The following is a 15,699-nucleotide window of genomic DNA, read 5'->3' on the forward strand; positions in this document are numbered from 1 at the left end:
TGCTTTTCAGAGGCCCAATAGCTAGGTGCAACAACCCCTTTCCAGCATGTGTTCTCCCGTCTTGGAAAGTTGCACTCTAACACTAGCAAAACTGAAATTGGGGAATGGTTCCCCCAACTTCATCTGGACAAAATAATCTTACTAAAATTTTTTTAAAGCTTTCAGATTACAAAAGAAATTATTCAGTGTTTTTTGTTGTTGTTTTACAAAACACAACAAATCACACAAATTAGAGCCTTCTATAATTCTACCTCTCAGATACAATTGCTGAGTTTGGTGTGGGTTCTTCTAGGGTCTTCCTGGCCATATCTTTCTATCAGTAAAAAGGGAGGACGGCATATGATACTTTGCCACTCACTTTCTCTCCCTCCTATCTTGCACATGTATCCATGCCTAGATATATGGTAGTCCACTGTAACATGACCATGGTATTTAATCAAGTTCTCATTGACAGATATGTGGGTTACTTCCAATATTTTGCTATTATAAAGAACAAGACCTTGGGGTACCTGGGTGCCTCAGATAGTTAAGTGACCGACTCTTGATTTCAGCTCAGGTCATGATCTCAGGGTTTTGAGATCACCCCATCAGGCTCTGTGTTCAGCCAGGAATCCGCTGGAGATTCTCTCTCCCTCTGCCCCTCCCCTTACCCACACTCATGCATGCTCTCTCAAAAAACAAATTAAAAACAAAATAATAAAAAGGGGCGTCTGCATGGCTCAGTCAGTTAAGTGTCTGACTCTTGATTTTGGCTCAGATAATGATCTCAGGGTGGTGGGACTGAGCCCCACGTTAGGCTCTGCACTCAGCACAGAGTCTGCTTGTCCCTCTCCCTGTTCATGCTTGTTCTGTCTCTCCCAAAAACAAATAAAATCTTAAAGAACAAGACCCTGAATAACCTTTTTACTTTTCCATTCATGTACTTGTGAGGTCTCTAAGTCCTGAAAAATGTAAATGCTAAGTTCAAAGTATATGTGTATTAAAACATATCTGTATTGGGATGCCTGCGTGACTCAGCGGTTGAGCATCTGCCTTTGGGTCAGGGTATGATCCCAGGTCTGGGGCTTGAGTCCCGCATGAAGCCTGCTTCTCCCTCTGCCTGTGTCTCTGCCTCTCTCTCTGTGTGTGTCTCTCATGAATAAATAATATCTTAAAAAAGAAAAATCTGTACTATAAATTAAAAAGGTCTTCATTTGCATATTTGTTGGCCAAGTCCTCTTAGCTATTAGATCGTGCAGAAAAGTGAAAGTTGTCACACAAAAACATTCACTAATGAATGGACATTAGTCCCTCCTAGCTTTATTAGTATCTGAACCCAGAGCATCTATTCTATACATTCTAGTCCTCTGTTGGTCTCTGTATTATAGGCATAGGACCAATGACACAAATATAGTGCAGATTAACTGCAATAATCGCAAATCTTGCAAAAGATGGTCAGTTTGATGAACTTGATAAATAATGCTAGAAAACTGCTTAGCTCTCAAAAATGTGGATCTGGCAGGCTCAGACCAGACACCAAAAGGGAAAGGTTGATAAAGTGATCACCAAGATAACTTGTAAAAAAGAACAATGGAATTATCAAAAGATTGAGGCCCTTAGGAAAATGCAGGAAGACCTCAAATATTTTTGCAAAGATTTCCTCTATGATGATGCTACAAAAATCAAAACGGGAAGGATATTGCAGCCTATGAGACATGGTGTCACTTGAGAAACACAGCATTTGCTCTTTCTTCATTACAAAAGTGGATCTGAAATTATGAATATGCTTTTATCATTTTTTTCAGTTTTTACAGTAGTCCCAGTCAGACTTCCTCTAACCTCCAACCCCCAAAACATACTATTCAATTCTGGTCCCCATTTTTTAGTGGATTCACTTAAGGTGAGCTTTTTTCTGGTGTCAATTCTCCTTGAGCTAGTAAACAGGGCCTCCACTCAGAAGCCCGGAAGGTTGTGTCACAGCACTCATGCCTGGTATGTGAAGGCAAAATATTTCCTACAACTCTCTGATCCTTACAGGGGCTGATAGATCATGTGTGACAACTGGGTCCCTTTTCTTTTACTCTCTGAAGATAATGAGGACAGGATGAAGAAAAGAGTCTGTGCTTAGTTTGCCTTCTGCCATTATTCCCAGCTGCCAGCCTGGGACCAGACACCACAGGACAAAACACCCAGCTGCACACTCTCCGTATCCTCACAGGCTGGGCCTCACAATCCACCTGGGACACCTGTTAGCGTTCTGAGGCCACTGAGAAAGGAAGCACACCAACATAGGCCCTGAAAACAGCCATGAGACCTTGTGGCCCTTTAATCTTGTGGTGTAATTCAGTAGTTTTGAAGAATATTGTTGGGCAGCCCTAGTGGCCTAGTGGTTTAGTGCCGCCTTCCGCCCAGGGTGTGATCCTGGAGACCCGGGATCAGGTCCCACGTCGGGCTCCCTGCGTGGAGCCTGCTTCTCCCTCTGCCTGTGTCTCTGCCTCTCTCTCTCTGTGTCTCTCATGAATAAATAAATAAAATATTTAAAAAAAAAAGAATATTGTCAAGGGCGGTAAGATAAAAGAGTAATGAAACACATTTGCTTAAAGGTCTACAAACAATGTACATATGTATGCATACAACCTTCTCTCTGGCAATTTTCAAATAAAAATATACTTTCTACAGATAGCTTAAGATGTCAAAGCTGAAAAGAATCCAAACAACTATTTAAACAAACTTTATCTTAGGGGTGCCTGTGTGGCTCGGTCGGATAAGTGTCTACCTTTGGCTCAGGTCATGATCTCAGGGTCCTGGGATCAAGCCCTGTGTTGGGTTCCCTACTCGGTAGGGAGTCTGCTTCTCCCTCTCCCTCTGCAGCTCCCCACCGTTCATGGTCTCTGTCAAATACATAAAATTTTTAGGGATGCCTGAGTGGCTCAGTGGTTGAGCCTTTGGCTCAGGGTGTGATCCCAGAGTCTAGGGATTGAGTCCCACATTGGGTTCCCCAAAGGGAGCCTGCTTCTCCCTCTGTCTGTGTCTCTGCCCCTCTCTTTGTGTCTCTCATAAACAAATAAAATCTTTAAAATAAATAAATAAAATCTTAAAAAACAAAACTTCATTTTACAAAAGGAAACTGAAGTCCCGGGCCAGGAGTCGGCAAACTTTTCCTGTAAAAGGCCAGAGAGTGCAATAGATTAGATTTTGTAAGCCACATGGTCTCTGCTGCAACTATTTAACTTTGTCACTAGCACAAAAGCAGCCATAGACAATACATAAACAAACGTGTGGTTGTGTTCCCATAAAACTTTATTTATAGACATTGAAATCTGAATTTTACATTATTTTTCACATGCTACAAAAATACTGTTCTTTTGATTTCAACCATTTAAAAATGTAAAAACCATTTTTAGCAGGCTATACAAAAACAGATGGTAGACGGGATCTGGCTCATGGGCCATAGTTTGCTGACCCCTGCCCCAGGCCACTCTGACATCCAAGTGTCGTGATACTTTGCAAGCTATGTTTATGCCTTACTTGCTATTTACTCTACCCATCTACATCAAAGACTCAGATCTGCTTCACCATAAAGTGTACAATTAAAGAGCTCTGTTAAAAGTGTTTTCTAAATTTTAGGAGCAACATTAAGGTCTACCAGAAAACATATGCCAGGCCACAATTGAAAAAATGCCATATTGTGCACTAAGTAAAAAACAACCAACATAAAAATATAATAAATTTGAGAAACTCACTAAATTTGAAAAATAGGCTTTATTTTAACCAGTGGTATTGTATGACATCCTATATGGCATAACTGATTACAGCCAAGTTCATGAATACAAATAAAATAGCAATTTCCCTCATTCTCTCTTTTGCTAGTTCTGTTCAGAGAAATCAGGAGATGGGAGCACAATGCTCAGAAACCAAGGAGCTCTTACATGGGCTCCAGCTGAGTCCAGGCTCCAAGAGCATTCAGCCTCCTAACGCATATACAATCACATGTGCAAAGACCTTTATGAAAAAATATTCAGAGCAGTATTTCTGTAGGAAATCATACTAGCATTTACAACCAAACGGCTGATGAAATTCATCTTGCTGTGGATGGTGAGGATTTGAACTGCATATAAAGGAGATGAAGCTTTTGCGTTCATTTTCCTTTAAAGAGGGGTAGGATCCCGGGTGAGGTGCAATCACCATCAGCCTGCCTCCTCCCTTCTTGCTCCAGCTGGCTCAGGGGTCCCACCCTGTCCCTCCAGAATTCAGGTACCACTGCGCTGTGATAGAGAAATGGATACGCCTTGTCCCAAATACAAGATTCTATCACACAGCCAATAGTAGAAGCGGCTTCACACTTGCTTATTTCACAGGGGGTTCAAACACATGGGCCCTTTTGTAGCACAAGACACCTGAAATTCAGAAAATTATGAAAACAATTCTTCTCCACCCCTGAGGATATTTCATCTTTATAAAGTTGAGAATACAAAATATCAGAATAATTTGCCCTTTCTCCCCATCAAAAGGAATCACATTCTCAAAGGACTCCTGCAATATACAAAATTCTGAAACAAAATTTATTTCTCCCTGAACCAAGACCAAGAAGTCAATGTTAAGCTGCCAAGAAGACCCTCTTCCAAAGAAGAGTGGAAAAGACACCTCATTACTTTTTTTAATAACCATGTTTAGACAAAGATAGCAAAAGGAGTTTCTGGCCTCATGAGCAATTTTTATTGTTCTTAGCATTTGATTTTAAGCATTTCTTAGCATTAGCTACTGGGAGTGAAGAGAACAATTGTTTTCCAAAGTCTGAGATATTCCCGAGAAAAGCCCTGATCTTTCCCATGATGGCTCCCCAAAAATAGTTTGTCGAAAACCAGATGGCAAGAATGAAAATGCTATACACTCATCTGTTCCATTTCTTCATAGTTTTCACATCAAAGCACCTAGAGTATCAATTGTGTTCAACACAAAATAGCACTGGGGCTGGAGAGAGGATGAGGTCACCTTCCCGTGGCATCAGCCGAGGTGACATGGGCTCTGAACTACCCAAGAAGTCTTCACTGGCAAACCTGCCTGGCACCAGGGCCTCCCAAAGAGAACAGACAAGCAGCTGTGCATGCTCAAATAGCAAGACATGCAAAACACATCGTCACTCTGCTGGGAATAAAGAGCACACAGAAAGTACAATGACAGCAAGAACTGGCTTCTGCCTGCTGGGGCTAATACACAAGAAACCTCTGCACTGTAGGTGGGGGGCGAGCAGAGAAATAGCAACCCCTGCGGTGTGGGGGGTGTGAAGAGAAGCACACATATGCATGCGCACACATGCACACACAATGCCTCCAGGGCTCCCTGGTTACTTCAGGTTCATGAGCAGCCTTCCAACAACCTGACTACTTGCCTGGCTCGGCACTTGGTCTGCTGTGCTATCTCACCTATCTACGCTTTCTTCTCTCCTCTTAAGGCACAAGCATATTTACAGTTTCGGACACACCTGCAGAGTTCTGAGAATCGTACTAAACAAGTCAGTCACAGACTAGTGCACAGAAGCCAGTTGGTCCTTCTTGGCTGCGAGCGATGCTGAGGGACAGCTTCTGAAACAGCCAGAAAGTGTGAGCCATCTCTGTGCTGCTACAGGATGTAGGCGACTCTCCCCCCTCCCACCCCAAGCCAGGGCCATGGGAGAGGCCAAAAGGGCAAAAGCATGACTGGGATCTGGGCCGTTTAATATTTTTTACTTTGCATTTAACAAACCCTAACAAGATGGCAGCTCTTGCCTGCCTGAGCTGACTCTCACAAAGAGCAAACAGAGGCTGCCACAGGGCTTCTGTAATTCCACGTAAAGTCACTGTGATCAGAGTTTGCTCATATTCTCTTACCCTCCCACACAGACAGACACATGCACAGGAGCACACACATACACACACACACACACAAACCCCTTCCACCATGGAGGAAATCTTTGCAACAAGAGGCACTTGAATGATATTTGGAGAGTTCCCATGAAAAGGCCTTCCCCTCACAGTGAAGTGGGATCAACAAAACAGAAACCAGGTGCTCAGGACTCCATCTCTTCTTGGTCAAGGGGTGGCGGCACAAAGCTGACGACTTCATCATAGGTCAGGCCTAAAAATCAGAAGAGAGAAAAGTCGGATGTGAGAGTTGAGACTATTCTTGTAGGTGGACATTCTTAACTTCGAAGCTCAAGATCCTTCCCTCCTGTCCAGGCCAGTGATTGGTTGGACGACTTCAAATAACCACTCCATTGCTTACATGTTATAACCTAAAGGAACATGTGATTACACAGAAGTTCAAGGATACACAAAAAGAACTATTTTTACTTATTTGTTTCATTCCACCGTGCCTCCTCTTTTAAGCTCTCCGGAGAAGATGCTCGAGAATAGCAGAGCACTTCTACAAGCTACGGAACAGATCATTTTGCCTTTGGGGATCTACCTGGAGTTCAGAATGTGTTTTTATGGAAATAATTTGAAGTTGGGATATAGGGGAGACCTAGGTTTCATTTCTGGCTGTGTCCCTAAGTAGGTCCAAGGTAACAGACAAGATACAGACTGTCTATCGATTATAAAACTATAGGGGCACCTAGACGGCTCAGTGGTTGGGCATCTGCCTTTGGCTCACGTTGTGATCCCGGGGTCCTGGGATCGAGTTCCACCTTGGGCTCCCTGCAGGGAGCCTGCTTCTCCCTCTGCCTTTGTCTCTGCCTCTCTGTGTCTCTCATGAATAAATAAATAAAATCTTCCTAAAAATTATAAAACTATAATTCTAGAGTTTTATCAATCGTAAAACTACAAAAATACCTTATTCCCTACTTCTCTCAGACAGACATTGTAAACGCAGATTCTGAGAACCTTGAAGCTCTATACAGATGTAAGGGGGGGGGGGGTTGCACAAAATCAGACCAGACACAAGCACCTCAAAGGTCCAGAGAGTGTCATCATCTACAACAGACAGTTTCCATCAGAAGAACATATCCATCCTGCATCAGACACACTAGTTACAAGTTTTAACAAATTGATTATAACCAGAAATTTTATTTTCCCACAGCTTTTGGTTAGTGGCTCACCTAAGAAACATTTTAAAATCTAAGTTCCCACACTAGATGTTAATCCTGCTCTTATGACTTACTTTTCCATTCATCTATAAGGAGGTCCCTGCTTTCAAAGGACTGATCGTAAGGATCAGCCACTGGTTCATCATCTGGATCATGGTACTGAGCAAAGTAGGCATGTGCGAGGGCTTGGGCTGCTGTAATTCTCTTGTCTGAGTCCAATACAAGCATCTTCTCCAGCAAGTCGACAGCTATCAGCCCCACAGATTGGAAGGAAAAAAAAAAGTTTTTAACATGTCACCAAAAAAATCAGGCCTTATTAAGCAAATACACAGTATTGAGTCTTCATATGGAACAAAGAATTCTCCCCCCATGTGTCTGTTCTAAGGAACATGATCTCTTTTCTTCTTTATGTGTAGGTATGTCTAGGGATGTTTTGTATTAAGAATACGTTACTAAAGAACAAGTTTTAAAAATAACCGAGACTCTGTATGAACAAACTTTTGTAGAATGTCAGTGTCAAACAGCTACGACTGTACTCAAACTGTGTCAAAAGGAAAACTTATAACCAAACTAATCTAGAAAAGGTAAGCAGGGATTTTTTGATTTTTCACTTTTTTGTCTCCCTGTGCTGTTTATTTACTAACATAAGGCAATGAATATTCATCAAACGGATCTTCCAACAATGAACAAACTGAGGGTTTTACATGGGTAGTGTGGGTGAGACATGGTATTTGGATAAAAGAAATATAAAATTTTCACTATGACAAATTTCAATATACAAAACAATAGTATACTGATTACTCATATGCCTACCACCCATATCCAACAATTAACATTATTTCTTTTTTTTACCTATCTATTTGGATCTTTTGCTGGACCATTTTAAAATAAAATGATAGACATGACACTTTACCTCTAAATATTTCAGCATAAATACATCTTTCTATATAATCACAAAACCATTATATATGACAAATAATTCTCAAATATCATCTAAAAATCCAGTTTATGTTAAAACTTCTCCAATTATCCCAAAGTTGTCTTTTACACCTGGTTTGTTCAAACCGGGATCCAATTAAGAACCACACATTACATCTGACTGAGGTTCGTAGGGTGAAAAGAACCATGTCCTGATAACCAATACCTTGATGAGGAATAAGGTCAGGGGTAAGGAAAAGGTTCCTCTAAGATCTTGACAGATACAAACACACACTATATCAAAGGTCAATTCAACTTTTAATTCGTGTTTTGAGAATAATAGTTGAACATGAAGTCAGTGACTGACAAAATACAGCTGTCATTATTTACATCATCGGTGTGTTCCTGCTCAGTTAATATGCTGGGCACAAGTTCGTGGTCAGTAACACCATGTTCTGTCTGCAAGAAGAGACTCTTTGTATGACGTCACTATTTGGCAATGAGCTATCAGGCATGTTTAGATTCTGAGAACTGCCGTGCTGAGCACCAGATGGCCCAAAGCCTCCATTCAACTCATTGGCAGTCTGTATTGCTAAGTGGTATCCAGTTCTTTTGAATGTTTAAATGTCATGATTCCAGAGAAAGATGGATGTGACCTAAATAAGCTGTGGGGACACACACATACTCCCCACCCCCTTCTCTCCCTTCTCTAGAAAAATGAGTTAACAAATCCCTTGGAGTTGGCTAATAGGAAGTCAAACAGTGAGCACTGCCAGGTCTGAAACATGAACTGATAGGATGAAAATACATTCAAAACAGAATGACAGACAAGAAAGCTACCAGCATCCAGCATAATTTCCCAACATCCTGGAGTCTTTATTACTTGAATAGAGCTTCTCATAGATCCTTGAACTTGATAATATAACTCAAATAAATCCTACAGAGCCAAGGGGAGCAGATCGGGGCAGATGCAAACCTGAACCAATGGCATAGAATTCTGTATATAGCCCTGACGAGTTTGTGGGCTCATTTTTGGATGGGAGAGTAGCCCCGCTGAGATCTCATATACTTACAATCTCCAAGGTTGACACAGACTCACCCAGAACTGCCCAACATTTCGAAGAATGTAAGCATCTCTGCTATTGTAAAAATTATCACAGGAACACTGAAATCACTCTCAACGAGCACTGTGGACAAAGTACTTAAAAAGGGGAAACCACTTAGCCTTCACGACAACTTCTGAAGAGGGTGTCATGACTATCAGCTCTCAAAGGGCAAAACAACCTGAAGTACAGCTGCTGGGACCAAGCAGAGGGATGACCCACTGAGAGATTTTTTTTAACATGCCAATATAACACAATCTTCAGGAAAGTGAGAAGGTCACTTATACTATTATCATGGCATGGCTCCCTTCCCTGTCACAGGAAGGCCTGGTCTGATTTTTCCCTGTCTCCTGTTAAATGGCACTGTCCACTGCACAATCCTTGATTCAGGGAGGTAGGGTCTCAGGCAATGCCACTTTTAGGAGCCAACCAAAGCACATAATAACGCCAACTTCAAGGAAGAAATCAACTTTCATTTTAGCCAAGGCAGTACATATCCTGCAGCTACCACTGTTACTTCCCTCTGCAAAGGATCCTGGAAGTGATAGTGGCAGGAAGGAATGTGGAGCCATTCCTTAAAGTCTGAGGTGGCAAATTATCTCCACAAAGAAGACAGAATGGGGGGGGGGGGCGGCGGGGGGGGGGCAGGGAGGGGCATATAGAAGAAGAGAAGAAAGGAAAAGTGCACAAGGATAGCAGGACCTGTAGCACTGGGAAGCTACAGGCAGTGCAGGGCAGTCTGCAGGGAGCTCCTGGGGCTCCTCTAAACACCTATCTGTGCTTCAGCTGTTTTCACCCTTGGTTTGGGACACCACACAATGGCAGCAGTTGCGAAGTCATAGGCTTTCCTCTGTACCTCCTTCTTCCTGCACCTCTCATCTCTCCTCTCAACATCCCCACTATTTGCTCTCCTGTCTTCACCATACAAGCCCATTCCTCCTACCACATTCTAGGATCATATAAACATATAAGCATATCATGTGATTAAAAAACCTAACAACAACAACAACAAAAAAAAAAAAAAAAAAAAAAAACCTAACAACACGAACATAGATAACAAATGGCCTGGATGCCTGGGTGGCTTAGTTTGTTAGGTGTCTGGTCTTCGGCTCAGGTCATGATCCTGGGGTCCTGGGATTGAGCCCTGCATCAGGGCTCCCTCCTCAGTGAGGAGCCTGCTTCTCTCTCTGCCCCTCCCCCCGCTTGTGTTCTCTCTCTCTCTCTGTAAAATAAATAAAATTCCCTCCCCAAAAAACCCAAACAGCATTACTTACCACCTTCCAGGATTTAATTAATGGTACCCTGTTTAATCAAAAGGGGAAAAACTCTCCTTTAAATCCTTAATTTATGTCATTAACAATTCAATATTCATGAGGTAAGGATATGATCAACTTACCCAAGGGATTGGCACCAATAAATACATTTGCAAAGTTCATTTTCGGCATCTGGGTCAAAGACTGAATGTAGTTTCTTGCCTGTAAAAATAAGAGGTTTTCAAAATGGCTTTGTTCAGTAATGTTACTGCTCCCAGAGAGTCTCGATCCTGCCAAAGAACAAGTGTTAACTGACAAAGTGTGCTAGCTTCAATGTTTACGACTGTCTTTGATAGTCAGTTAAAGATTTCTCTTACTGGCATCCTAACGCCCTTATATGTGATCAGCACCTTTGTTTATTTCAGTTATCTCTCACAGTTCCATTTCCAGTGAAGGAGAATGCTAAGCAACTAAGTCCCCTTTTATTAGCTTTCTAATCAAAGGATCACAAGTAAAATAAAAAAGGAGGCCAAGATATCTAAGAAGCTCTCCTTTCTGAGATAGCCTTTCTAGAAACCTATAATTAGCACAGGGATATGTACTCCTAAAGTTGAGGACCAGCAATCCTCTGATGGTGCTGATCTCAGTACGTACTCCTAGTTCATAAAAAGGGCATCAGTGTTAAACCTTGCTAACAAAGTAATGTTGGTAACAAGGAAGTAAACATAAGCTTACTGTATTATTCTAAAAGTCCTGAACACATTTTAGAAATACTAAAGCAACTTAGAGAAATGAAGAAGAGTGGATTATAAGTTACATGGCCTACACAGAAATCTTTCCCCTACCACTTAGATGCTACATCTTCTTTCATAAGTCTCAACTGACATATCGGTGACCTCTTCTGCAAAATATTAGTATTAGATATTAGTATTTGGCTTGCCTTTATCATACAGTTATTGTGATATTCAAATTAGATAAAACTTATGAAAGAGCTTTAAACTAAAATTCTGACACAAACAACATTTATATTACCAATATAGTTTTAGAAGTTTGGTCCCTATGGTGGAACGGGCTTGAATCTTGACTTTATCACTTTGGGCAAGTTACTTATTCTCTTTAAGGCTTGAGTTCCTTTTCTATAAAAAGAGATTAACAATGTCTACCACACAAGGCTGCAGTGAGAATTGGAGATAACAAACCAGTACTTCCTTAGCACAGTACTTGGTGCAGAGTGAGAGCTCAACAAACATGAGCTGTTCTCCCTGTTGCCTTTAGAAAGTTTGCTCTCATTCTCTAAGGGTGTTTCAACTTCACAATTTCCAAACTCCACTGGAAGGAACTTTCGGTGCCGGATACTTTTAAGGACTGATAGCTCTATGAAGGCAAACCAAAAACTGGTCTTGAGATTAATCATGTAAATATAAATGTAACTCATAAATGTGTGCTTTAGATATTAGGTATTAAGCTGTGTCTGTGACCTTCCCAGTTTCAAAAAAATAAATCCCACTCTCAGTCCATCTGAAAAGATGAGATAAAACTTCTTTGAATCTAAACCACTTCCTTAAAATTGCTATTTTAATACAGCTCAACAGTAAAGGTGTGTGTGTGTGTATTTCCACACACAAGCTTAGAAAAAGTTCTGGTTACTAGGGCAACTTCACCTTCTTAGTCATTGTACGTGGACCAAGTAGAAGAGGTCCACTTTGCAAAGCTGTTGGGAATCTTTCCAATTTGAAAAGAGAGTTCCAGGAATTGAATATCCATATGTCTGTAATCCCTTCCTACTTGAGGATGAAGGGAAGACAGAGGTAAGAGAGACCTGTCTTAAGCAGAGAACAGTCATCCCTCTAATAAGTTACATAAAGGTAAATTTAAAAACTACCTGCATATAACTGAAATAGAAACACTGCTGCTGCAAAGGGCCTCTGTGATGCCAACCTGGCTCCCAAAAACATTAAAGACATCTTAGAAAGAAGTGCCTCAACCATCTCTGATAATAAAACTAGCATTAAAGATTAAGTAGTAAGAATGGTAAAGAAGACACCTAACCCTATAGAAGTGTTCATATTTATCCCATGTTATTTGTATATTTCCTTTTAAATATAGTACTTATCAGTGTTGGATATTTTATAGATTTGGTTTTTAACTTAAGGGAAGAATCTTCTTTTGGTCATTATAAAAAACTGATGAATAGGAAAGCATCCTAATGGCCCTCAGTTAAATACACTTCCAGGCTACAGTCATCAGATGCTAACGTACCCTAACTAGGAAAACATAATGGCTTCTCGAGCACTAAATTTATAAAACCCAAATATAAAAGTAACATCATTTTCTATTTACAAGCCTATAAATTATATTCTCAACCCATAGGATTGGATGACATTTTATCCCAAATGTCAGCATCCTGCCATAGCACATACGCACTCATCACCTTAGTAGCCCCTCAAGGCACATGCAAGCACTCAGTGATATTAAAAACTGTGTTGGTTATACAGTGGCAATAAAATGAGAATGTGGCCTTCTGAATTGGCTATTCCTATACAGTCTGTTTGTTCTCACCTCATGGCTTGGCATCCTGTTAATGAGATAAGCAGGGGGGGTCCCCGTCAGACGCATAATCTGCTGAAGCTGGTTAATATCTTAGATGCCTAGTCAAGGGCATTGTTAAACATACAGTGCAAAAAAATAACTTTCAACTCAAGTTCTCAAGAAGGCCAAAAAAGCCACCCCAAATGAACAAAAAATCAATTTCCCACCCATCCCATCCATCCCAGGCCAGAGCCCAAGGCTGCATGTGAACGCACGCTTCTATGGAATGGCATGAGAATTATTAGGCATGCAGCCAGGAACTGGCCATGCAGATAAGAAAAATTACTTCTCTTTTATTTTAGCATCATCTTTAACATGAAATATTTTAGGCTCCCTGGAAAGGGACTGCCCCTTGATCCAGGATGCCAGCCGGAGAATGGTTTTCAAATATTGATGGCCAAAACCTGTTTGCTTGGGGGGGGGGGGGGGGGGGGGGGGGGGTAAATGGAGATGATTCAGAAAATTTTGATTCAGCTTTGGACAAAACAAAATTTTCAATATATCCATTCAAGGAAGTGGTTAAATTTTTGTGGCACAGGTTCTGGTAACTCTCCAAGGCACCACCCCTCCAAATGTAAGACATTGGTGGTGTGCGAGCTGATAAGCAATGCCAAGTTTCAAAGACATTAGTAGTGGTACATTTATAAAACATGCCAAACACACAATGGTGATGAAGAAAGAGGACATACAGGGCAAAGTTAGAAGCTAATGGCAAAGACAAAATAGAAGTCACAGGCTGCTGATGGTATTATAGCATGCCACAGTGATTTCCTCCACAAGTTTCTAACAGGTGAATAGGCTGACTTCACTTGGTAAACAGCTGGGAAGAAGTCTGCAAAATGTTCTGCAATGATCTGACAAGGACGAAACTAGTAGGTCTTCCATATGCACAAGCACACATGGAAGTGGCATGTCAAACTTCGCTTTTCTTGCTGCCCCATCAACTTTAACACAAGTCCCCCTCCTCCAAAATGTTACATGAACTGTTAGTTTATCACATGTTCCTATTAAAGGAGTAGTGATGGGATTTTTAAAAATCAACTGCAATTCAATAAAAATCTTTGTCTATTCTTTCTTTGTAAACTATTAATTCCCCCATCCCCACCCCTGGTTATAGCAGCATCTTCAATAAGCACTCTGGTCAGGCAATTACACTTCTTTGTGGCTTCCTTCACTAATTTTTCACATTACCTCATCCTCAGAACTCAAATTCCCTAGTGGTCAAGGGACTGCAAATATATGATAAGGAGAGAGCTGGGACATGTGCTGCATCCTGCCTTTCATACTCCTTATACCCAAGGACAGAGGCCAGCAAATTTAAAAGGTGGCATGAAGCCCTTTTAACATTCTCTCAACAAAGTTTAGATTTGCCTTTAAACAAATGACATACTAACAGTACTTTGCATGTGAAGAAATACAATAAAAATGGCTCATTAAGTAAACCAGGAATAGTAGAATACCAATTGGGTTTTAAAATCTTTGAATCTTGCCACCTCTCTCTTCTTTCTTAGGAACAATACTTGGCCTGTGCAATTTCTATTTTTGTCTCCTTTAGTCAAATGCATTATTATATCCCCTTCCTGTCAGGAGGTTAGCAAGAATATATTTCTAGGGAAAAATGGGAGTCAGTGAAAGGGCTTTGGTTTCTTTATATGACTTTTTGTTCTTTCACTGATTACTATAGGTACTGGGTCACTAAGCAAAACACTCCTCTCTCCTTAGCTGCCATGACCCATTTATCTCCTTTCTTACAGCACATCCCAACTTGTTCTCAATCAGCCCATCCATTATTGCATTATCTTACAATGTCCTAATATCCGTTGATTGGATTTCTACATAAATGATGGTATCTGTATGTTAACTAACTAATTTAAATAAAGACTTGAAAAGAAAAAAATATGGCATCACCACCTTACTACTTTGCAGGAGTAACGAAAATAGCTATTGGCTTTCTTTTATTACATGCCTTCACTAATGAACTTTTCCTTCAATTTTTAAAATTCTTAAAACAATTTTACTCACCTGGCTTTGTTATTTACACACCATGCGTCTCACACACATCATGTGCTTTTAAGATAAACTGGTACTTGGGGCATTATTACTAACGTCAAATTAATCTTGTCTACCCTTTTGAATGTTTAAACCCTTTTTATCCATTCATCATAACCATGTGGGGGGAAAAAAAGCCTCTCTTATTCCCATACTCAACACACTATTATTGGAGTACGTTCTGCATTCTGGTAGATAATTTTATTATGTCCAACTCTAGAGCTGTTTAAATGTATGATGTGCCCTATTTCACATAAGATAAAGACATCTCATTATTAGGTTGAGCACTTGATTTTGTTTCTTTCTTAACAGTAAATGATGGATTAATAATAGGTAAATATGATATTACCCATGCTTTTTCTTTTAAAAATCTTGTGACTAGCTACACATATCTATAGGGCAGATTAGGGACTGAGAAAGAGCTGCTAGTGACCATTCCCAGACAGAGAATGAATTTACTATCTTAGTCTCATTAGTACTATTGGTAAATAAACTGAACTTTCTCCCACCCCCACTCCCTTGCCCCCATGTCTTCTCTATTACCAGTCTTTCTAAGTACATGCATTTAAAACAAGAAAGCACCATTTCTTATCTTCTTTGATTCACTCTATCCAGCTTCCCCACTCCTTTGGGTTGACACAGTGGTCAGTCACTTTGACAAATGACTTTCAAAATAGTGTGCAATTGCATGAGATTAAAGTTTAAAGATGAGGTTATCAAAAAATAAAAAATAAAAAAATAAAGA

General features: G+C 40.6%; 1 protein-coding gene across 3 annotated transcripts in view; it reads right to left on the reverse strand.

Annotated features, from left to right (window-relative positions):
- Window positions 1-3,726: 3,726 nt before the first annotated feature.
- Window positions 3,727-15,699, reverse strand: part of MAPK14 (mitogen-activated protein kinase 14) — a 75,675-nt gene continuing 63,702 nt past the window's right edge. The window contains exons 9-12 of one of the 3 annotated variants that reach the window (XM_041739947.1): window positions 12,876-12,955; window positions 10,460-10,538; window positions 7,117-7,290; window positions 3,727-6,093 (exon numbers count right to left, since the gene is read on the reverse strand). In XM_041739947.1, coding sequence (XP_041595881.1) covers window positions 6,026-6,093; window positions 7,117-7,290; window positions 10,460-10,538; window positions 12,876-12,955 — 401 coding nt within the window. In that variant the 3' untranslated portion in view covers window positions 3,727-6,025. Of the gene's footprint in view, window positions 6,094-7,116; window positions 7,291-10,459; window positions 10,539-12,875; window positions 12,956-15,699 lie in introns of those variants that run through there. The other 2 variants (XM_041739866.1, XM_041740003.1) reach the window with 2 other exon arrangements.

The sequence above is a fragment of the Vulpes lagopus genome, chromosome 1, assembly GCF_018345385.1.
Source record: "Vulpes lagopus strain Blue_001 chromosome 1, ASM1834538v1, whole genome shotgun sequence".
Lineage (NCBI taxonomy): Eukaryota > Metazoa > Chordata > Mammalia > Carnivora > Canidae > Vulpes > Vulpes lagopus.